The 9,205-nt window shown below is 46.6% G+C and overlaps 1 protein-coding gene across 3 annotated transcripts in view; it reads right to left on the bottom strand.

Moving 5' to 3' along the window:
- Positions 1 to 1,663: 1,663 nt before the first annotated feature.
- BVES (blood vessel epicardial substance) overlaps positions 1,664 to 9,205 on the bottom strand; it is a 37,733-nt gene continuing 30,191 nt past the window's right edge. For all 3 annotated transcript variants that reach the window (XM_059176981.1, XM_059176982.1, XM_059176984.1), the window contains exon 8: positions 1,664 to 5,513. In XM_059176981.1, the coding sequence (XP_059032964.1) occupies positions 5,389 to 5,513 (125 nt within the window). In that variant the 3' untranslated portion in view covers positions 1,664 to 5,388. The remainder of the gene's footprint in view (positions 5,514 to 9,205) is intronic.

The raw sequence follows: 9,205 nt of genomic DNA, 5'->3' as shown, positions 1-9,205 counted from the left end.
ACTCTTAAGGAGGGACATTTAAAGAGATCAGATAAGAATAACAAAAATAGTGAGAAGCACATTGAAACAGTTTAGCTAGATCCCCAAGATAGCAGCTATTTTAAGAGAAATGAATTCAGAGCAGATGAAAACGGGGTCTTGTGCCTCGACAAGCAGTGCTGTCTACAGCCTCTGTCTGAGCTCCTTCGAAGGGACTTGTGTTCACGCCCGTCAGTCTCTGCAAAAACAGGGTAATTGTCTGTAACCACCAACAGGTGAGCCGGTGGGTAAATGTTCATCATCTGCTGGTGATATCAAGAAGTAAGCGGCGATAATCATTTTCCCCTCAAGGCAGCCTGCCTTTATTTTTAAATTAAATTAAATTAAATTAAATTTTATTATTTATTTGAGAGAGACAGAGAGGGAGAGTGGGAGGGAAAAGCAGGCTCCCCGCTGAGCAGGAAGCCCTACGTAGGATTCAATCCCTGACCTGAGGCGAAGACAGACGCTTAACTGACTGAGCCCCCCAGGTTCCCTGGCTGCCGTTCTTCTAAGAGCCGTCTTATAGTTGTGGGACTTCCATTTCTCCGGGGTGAGGTAGTTTCAGCTTTGTTCACATCACGTTTTGTCCTGTGGGCCAGTCATGCGAGGAGTCCAAGCATCAAATCCCCTCCAACCGTGCTTCGCTATGGGGCTTGGGGGTGGATGGGCTCTGGGGTCTGGCCCAGCCACGGCCAGTCCTATCGTGGAACCTGCAGCTGTGCCCAGCCGCTGGGGGAAGAAGCCTAGAAAGCCTCGGCTAAAAGCTGGAGGAGGACGGGGCACCTGGGTGGCTCATTGGGTTAAGTCGCTGCCTTCGGCTCAGGTCATGATCTCAGGGTCCTGGGATTGAGTCCCGCATTGGGCTCTCCGCTGGGCGGGGAGCCTGCTTCCTCCTCTCTCTCCGCCTCTTTCTCTGCCTGCCTCTCTGCCTGCCTCTCTGCCTGCCTCTCTGCCTGCCTCTCTGCCTACTTGTGATCTTTCTCTGTCAAATAAATAAATAAAATCTTTAAAAAAGAAAAAAAATGCTGGAGGAAGATTTTCTCAGGATGAAGAAGGAGGCTGGGAGAGCTTCAAAGTCATTGGGGCTATGTCTGCCCCTGGTGAACAGCAAGGAAATATTAACGTAGTGTCTGACGTCCAAGACCCAGGGCTGTCGCAGCCTGCAGGAAGCTGGTAGAGGCCACGGTGGGACTGTGAAAATGGCGCCGACATGGAAGGAGAACAAGGCCTAGGAGCAGAGGAAGAGCATCGCTGGAAAGAAAATCATTTTTCATGTCAAAGAAATAAACAGAATTCAGAAAATCATTTTTCAGAGTTGTGAGGTGAAACCAGGAACGTGTCTGGAGCAAGCACGTGGTCCCACAGTGAAACTCGGAAGGCTCCTCAGCGGCGGCATCCCGGCATCCCGTCAGCACTGTCTTGCTGCCTCTTGTCAGGGCCGAAGGCAGCCAAGAGGGCAGAGCTTTGAAATCAAGTGGTACTGACCCAAGTTCACTTGGCAAACCAGAGCAATTCCCACAACCTGAGGGTAAATGAACCCACCCCCGCCTTTAGGCATAGAGTCGGAGCAAATCGGCTATTTGTAAGAGGAATGAAGTGAACGTCATATTTTCTAAGTAAGAAATTTATTTGATCAAATGCGTATTTTCTAAGTAAGAAATTTATTTGATCAAATGACAGTATATGGAGATATTTTCAACTCTAAGGCCCTATTCAGACAAAATGTCAATTGATCTGAAGTAAATGGTATCAATGTCGATGGCACCTAAAAACAGAAAGACTGACTTTCCTATAAACGTGTCTGTATAAAGCATTCATAAACCTACTTTAAAACTAGGTTGTAAGTATAACAGATTAACCTATAAATAGTGCTTAAAAGCCGGTTTCTGAAATGACACAATATATGGTTACACTCGAGGTATCCAGGGCTCCTGTGAGGATCAAAGAAAGGCCGTCGGTGAGGAAATGTGTCATCCTTGGAGCAAAACTGACGCGTGATTACACGGCAGCCTTGACTTCCCGGCACACTACCCTGTTCTTTCAGGTCCTCGGGAGCTGGGATCGAACGGGTGGGAATTTCTAACCACTGCTGCTGGAAAGAAGTAGAAAAGGAGGTTGGGAAACCAGCGTTGGAAAAAAGGGAGGCGAAATGGAGGCATGGCGAGGTCTGAAGTTTCTGCAAAGAGGCTTTAGAAATGTCCAAAGAAATGGATAGAGGAAATAAAGAACTGTGATCCCTTGGATCTGGTCTCTGGAGTACGCAGGGAGGTGGGCACCGAGCAGTACTCGGGCTGCCCTGCACACCCCAACTCTCGCTGGGCGCCATCCACATACTGGCAGGACGATTTTCCTGGAAGGCTGGAGTCATTCCCCCGGTGCACCAAGGACAGGGCAGCATGTGTAGGTTACATCAACTTTTCCCAAAGATTTTTTTCCCAGCATCCAAGGAACTCTGCCTTTGGGGCCAGGATAGGACCCGGGAACCGGGAATTGGCAGTGCCAGGTTATAAAACCAGAAATGTTTCAGACACATGGAAAAAGAACCAGATATGAAGAAGGCGGTGTCTCCCGGGGCACACACTATTGGCAGCGAAACACAAAGATGTCCAATGGTGACAGGGCAACTGAACCATGGGGAGCAGTAGAAAAGACCCCAGAAAGCAACGGGCAGTAACTGACAATCATATAGCACCCATTATTACTAATTTAAGATATATAAACATCATTGGGTTTCTATCTAGTATCTGTGCTATTATCTCATAAATATAAATATGAGGGCTTTAAAAATATTACAAATGACACATACATCCATGTGTAAATGTTACACTTCTGAATCATACAACATACTCGGTATTGCATTTAAACCTAGTAGATGTGGGGTTATATATAGAATAATTTTTGGAGATCATTTTCCAAGCCTCGGTCACACAGCTAAGTGAACACCAAAAAACACAAGAAGCATTTTATCAGTGGCTTTGGCAGCAAACGCTTTTTTTTTTTTTTGGTCTATGTGTTTATGCCTTTCACAAAGATACACTTGTTCACTGGTATAAATGAATTCAAAGCCATCCACATGAGATCTTACAACTTAAAACTCTTTTCTGTCTTCTTATCTGCTTCTTTGCTATCGAGTCTATGTGGGAGGGCTAGCCAGTGGCCGGCACCTCCTTTTCTCCAAGCCTCATTGTCTTCCTCAGAAGTGTGTATTTAAAAATAGGTTCATGTTTCCCATTCAGGCTAAGTGGTTCTTTTAAGATTCCTCAGCTCGAGATTATTATCTCTGTTATGAATGGAGCTGATGTGCACGCATGCGCACACATGGGTTTTTAATAAACAGTGAATTCCGATCGTCTGGTTTTAGCAGCTTGCCTTTAAAAATGTTTGTTCCTGGTGCTGCAGAAAATAGCCTCCCAACACGCACAGCTTGGTCATTAGAGAGGATCCTTCCCACGGTCTCAGCTCGACAAAATGGGACACCCCTGAACATGGGTCAGGTAAGAAACCCCAAGCTTCTGTGGATCCACAGAACATTACAAACGTGGCCTCAGCAGAATCTAAAATTACTTTCTCTTCAGGGAAGGGTGTCATGTCTAATTACTCTATAGAGTGATTTTGCAAATTAGTCTTATGCATGTGGAAACTAAGTGGTCCATATGACCTTACCCCGACAGTTAGAGGAAAGCAGTACCAGCGCCATTAGCTACAGTTACCACACGTGGGGTCTCAGGCACGGCAAGGGACCTCTGACCGAATGAATCTCTACAATCTTAAAGCCAAGGCTAAATCCTTCACCTGTGCTTCATTTCCCCCCAATACATTGATAATTCAGGAAACTAAAGAGGCCGTGTTAAGGTGAAGTGAAATCAGCCTTTCCAATGTGGCGTTAATTAGGCAACATTTGATAGAGATGTTAGGAACTGGACCCCCCATTGGTGGAAATTTTCTTAGTGAGGGACCGAGTGCGAAAATTTAACTCCAGTGAAATTACTAAAATAATTAGCCTTAAAAAAGTGGATTTAGGAAAGGGAGGTGACCCTCGAGTAGCTTATCTACCTTCTCTGAGAGAAATCACCTCTTGGCAAGACAGGCTGCTTTGGGCTCAACTTACCTAAAAGTAATTTCATTGGGAACTTTGTTTTAGCCATTTAATACAACAGAGGACCAACTCAACTGGGTTCTAGTGGATGAAATAAAATCGTCATGGCGTATGACGTAGTGTAGTCAATCAAAGGGGTTCTCCCAGCTGAGTGCCTCCGTCACGCTGACCCGTCTGACCGCTGATTTCAGCCAACTTCCCACTTCCCATCACTGTTTCCTGGAACACGATTCCAGGAGAAAAGGGAGATTTGCAGTCAAGGCCCTCACAGCAACATCTAGGTTGGGTGCCCATGACACGGCTTTGGTCTGTCCCCAAAGCTCTGTGGACATTTGCATCACCAGCCCTGGCTATTTGGCACATTTTAAGGAAACATCTGTGACTCTGGAGGAACTGTCTGAAACTTCAGACCACAGAATGAAAATGCTCTTTCAATCGCCTCATTCTATGACCCTTGCTTAGCCCCTGGACACCCTACCACAAGTCAGGTGTTCCCCAGACCAGGGTGTGTGGGACAAGGTGGCTCCAAATCACAGGTGAGCTGGGTTTTTGCTAAAGATCAAGCTGAGCTCAGAACTGCTTCCATTTGTTTTCTTTCCAGCTTTGGTTTCAGACCTGATTGCACCCAGCACACTGGAAGGGTATCATGAGCCGAGGCTGATGAGTTTTCCTCATTATCCTGCTCTCCACACAATGCCCAAATAAGTAAGGTGATCTAGTTGGGGTCATGCGTCTGGCCGGGGAGGAAAAATAAACACCAGCCGAATCACATCTTTCTTTACAATCTTCCAGCTAAAAATTCAGTTGAACAACGCTCGAGACTCCCTGCCTTTTAATGATACCTCAACCTCAATTTCAAACTTACACTGTTTCTTAAACCTATCAAGTGGACAACCCCATTGCCACAGTGGAGAAAAAAAAAAAAAAAAAAAAACTGTGAGGAAAATGAACCACAACTCAGGAAAAAAAAAAAAAAGTGAAAAGGCATTTGCATTGATAGATCTAAGTTAAAACAATAATATATCTAGAAAACACTGTGAAAATATAGATCTCAAAATAGAACTAGGTTTAGTCAGAAGGCTCAGTAAAATAATTGCTTAAAAAGCTGATCAGTAAAAAGGAGAGCTAAAACAACCTTCCCATCTTTGACCCTTCCTCACTTTCCTGCCCTCACACTACCAGAGCTACAGCAGACTAATCAAGAAGCCATGAGGAAGGGCTGGTATTTTTCAAGACAGATTCCATCCAGGTCCCTTGTCCTCTCTCTCTGGTCAGGGCAACTGATGGACTTTCAGTGCATTTGGAGACACGGGCTCAAAGACCTCGTCGTCATCTTCGACCCCTTCTTCGATGGGCTTCATCTTGGTAGAGCCCCGCTGGTGTGGGGACGGCACATCTGTCAGAGACACAAAGAGGAAAACCACTTACTGTCCAGCCTGCGCCGATGCTGGGATGATGTATCAATGAGTAAAACTCTCTGGGAATCGATCGCTAGGACCAGGCATGTAATTCCCCTAAACATTGTATTTTCAATTCAGCATTTCGAGAAAACAACGAAGTCAAGAAATGACTCTCAGTCATGAGAACAAACATGGAATGGATTCCAGTGCCTGTGCACATGCAGTTTCAGGAGGGTTGCCCTAAAGTGTGATTAGGACTCAGAATGCATGTTCCTACATTAATCTATGTGGTGACTTGAGTTCCTCAAAAGCTAATTTAACTCCTAATTTCCCTAAAGAAGAGTTCCATCCCAAAGCTATGGAAGCTAACACCACCTGTGGCACCACCTAAAATAGTAGTTGTTGCCACCACCTGTCCAGCCACTGCCAGGACTGCTATGGGAGAGCGAGGGGTGAGGAGGAGGGAGAGGGGGGCAGGGCAGGCAAACAGGAAGGAAAAGCCAGGTGAAGAAAATACAATCCCAAGTAGCAGAGAGGGCAGGAACATCCTTAAAGCCTTTTATATCCGAGAAGTGAAGTAATAATGACTCGGTCTGTCCCTCCTTTGTTTATGCGTTTGTCAGAGGCTTACTGAGTATCTACCACATAAGGGACACCATGATTGAGAGAGGAAAAAAACGTGGTTTAAAAGTAAGAAGAGTTACTAAAAATGGGTGCACAGACGTCTCAAGGTGCTTGATGAGCGGCTCCCCGAACAGCACAAACGCCCCTCCACAAAGTTCCCACACCGAGTGTCAGGATTCATCCGGCAGGGTCCCCGTCTGCCCTGCGCACAGCCGTGTGTGTGTGCGTGTGCTGCCCTCCAACGGGGCGGAGTGGTATTCCGTCCGTCAGTCAATCAGCAAATGCTGACCTCAGGCTGGACTTAAGATTGATGGTGGGAGAATGATGGTGAAACCTGACTTCAAATACCTGGTAGAGAGCAGAGGTGGATAGTGGGCCCCGGCTAAGGCATGAAGCAGAGCTGCTACAAGAGCTTTATCCAGATCACCTGTTAATCCCTGGCAAGCGTGGGCAGCTGACAGCAGAGGCTGTAGGCAAGGAGGATGGGCCCGGCACGGGGGAAGGTGGCGTGCAGCACGCACATGGTCAAGGCCCCAGCCTCAAAAAACAGTTCCCAGGTTTAGAACCCCGCTGTGCTGCTTCCTAGCTGTGTGATCTATGCTCCGTCACTAATCCTCTCTAGGCCTCGGTTTCCATACCTGTTATAGGGAGATATTCCCAGGGCCCATCTAGTGCCGTTGTTGGGGGATAAGACAAAAGAATGGGGTCATGGGCTCAGCAGGGTGCTGGGCAGGTAGAAAATGCCACTCCGTGTTTATGACGAGCTGCACGGTCCCAGTCACGCACTGGTGGAATGCCACTCCCAACGGCCACAGCTTCCAACATAAAAAAGTTAGGAATTAGACTGGCCTGGACTTTGGTATAGTTTGGCATAGTTGTGTGTGCTGTGCCTACATGGAAACTTTATTTTCTGTTACTATTTATTTTCAAGCATTTATGGTCCATTAAAATCCTGAGTTTATTGAGAGACAACTACTGACGTTAACTGTAGATGATGAGCCTCTATTAAGATGATCCAGGGACATAATTCTGTCACAAACTACCGCACGGCGGAACCACCCAGGCAAGTCTTTTGGTCCTTTTTCTCGCAGGTGACGGCATGACCACCAGCCACAACCTTCAATTTGCGGGTCTACTCAAATGGCAGTGAATACTATCCATGTGAACTTGGGCAAGTTACTTCACGTCCTCCTGCCTCAGTGTCCCTATCTGTAAAATAGGAATCACTGCTCTTATCTACTTCGTAGATAAGAGGACTAAGTGGCTGACAGTTCTTACCTCCGTGCCTGTGATGCAACAGTCATTTTGTCAGTGTGCAAGTTAATAAAATGAGTTATTGATATGGTCTTTGGAGGGCAATGGCCTGAGTAATTAGAACGTTTGTTAAAATTCATTATCGCCGGTACGAATGGCAGATAAAAACATGCGGGACTTGTACTTGAATGGGGTTTGTGTTTCTCAGTTGAAACGGTCCCACATACAGCAAAAAAAATTTTTTTAAGATTTTATTTATTTATTTGACAGATCACAAGTAGGCAGAGCAGCAGGCAGAGAGAGAAGGGGGAAGCAGGCTCCCTGCTGAGCAGAGAACCCGATGTGGGGCTCGATCCCACATCCTGAGATCAAGACCTGAGCCGAAGGCAGAGGCTTGAATCACTGAGCAGCCCAGGCGCCCCGCAGCAAAATTTGTCTTAAAAAGTAGCCATGGCTTCCGTCGTATGTCTAGCCTCCAGGTATGACTGAGCCTCATGAAACAGTAACTCAGACTGAGTATTTGCAATCGGATAAAAACTCTCTGAACAAACAAGATGGCATGTCTGAGAGCATTAAACCAAATCAATAAGGCAAAGGATTCAGATGTAATTGTGTAACACACATAACAGAAACACACCCAGTTAATTTTGATGGCGGAAGTGGACTCGTGCTCTGGATTTTAGCCCATCTATCAACAGGGGAGACATTCTAGGGGACCCTGCGGCTGCCATCTACATCGGGGCCAAAATGTTCTCTGCCCTCTCAGCTCCGTCACCAACTGGTGTGTTTTCCCACTGAGACAGAATGAGGAGAGGACCCAAGACAACTGGAAATGACCTGGTGAAAACCTTGCAAGGACTTTCAACTTCTCCATGAAAGAATTTGTTCATTCCCCAGTACACTGGCCAGGGCCAAGGAAGAGCTATGGTGCTTACCACATAGTATTAAAAAAAAAAAAAACAGTAGTGTGGGAGTCACCCACAGTCCTGGGGTGCTCCCCAGGGCCTCCAAGTTTGGCCTCCTTCCCCTTCCAGTCCAAGCTCTGGCAAACCTCACTGCGCCCTAAATCCAACTCATCCTTTCCCTCTTCTCTTGCTTTTCTTCCCACCTGGAGTGGCCTCTCCATTCCCATCCTTATTCATCAAATTCCTATCCACTCCTCAAGGTCAAGGTCGAACTCCACCTTCTTCGTCTGGAGTCTTCCCGAATTCCTTACGAGGGGAGATTCTATTCCCCAGAGTCCAACAGCCCTTCCACATTCTGTAGTTCACTGTGATCACAAGTATGTGCCTCTGTTTCTTACTGGAAAACAAGCACCTTGAGGGCTGTAACCATACCTTCTTCTGTCCGGCAGAAGTAGCCCCCACATAGCCATGTCCTTGATTATTACTTAGTACATGAAACTCCACATGAGGCCTTCAGAAGGCTGAGCCTGAACATGAGGCAAAGACACATGGCCGTCACCTTTAGTCTCGGATGGGGGTGGGGAACCACCTGTATTTCTCATGTGCAGGAAGTCTCAGGATATAGTAAACCTTGCGATGAGAAGGGACTGTTATCACTATATTCTGTGTCATGTTCCCTGGGGGATCCTTGTTCTATAATCGACTCAGCAGAGCTTATAGCATGGGCTTATAGCACAGCTTACAGCAGCACATGGCGCACGGGCAAGAGCGCTCTCCCCTCACATAAACGTCAGTAGGCTCGGCCGAATCATCACCTGCCAAGAAGTTTTCACCCAGTTAGCAAAAGGTGCCCCTGAGTGATGACAAGCTGCTAGAAGCTGGGTTAAATGTCAGGGAAATAAAAA

Source organism: Mustela lutreola, chromosome 6 (assembly GCF_030435805.1).
Source record: "Mustela lutreola isolate mMusLut2 chromosome 6, mMusLut2.pri, whole genome shotgun sequence".
Taxonomy (NCBI): Eukaryota; Metazoa; Chordata; class Mammalia; order Carnivora; family Mustelidae; genus Mustela; species Mustela lutreola.
This window is presented reverse-complemented; position numbering and strand designations above follow the sequence as displayed.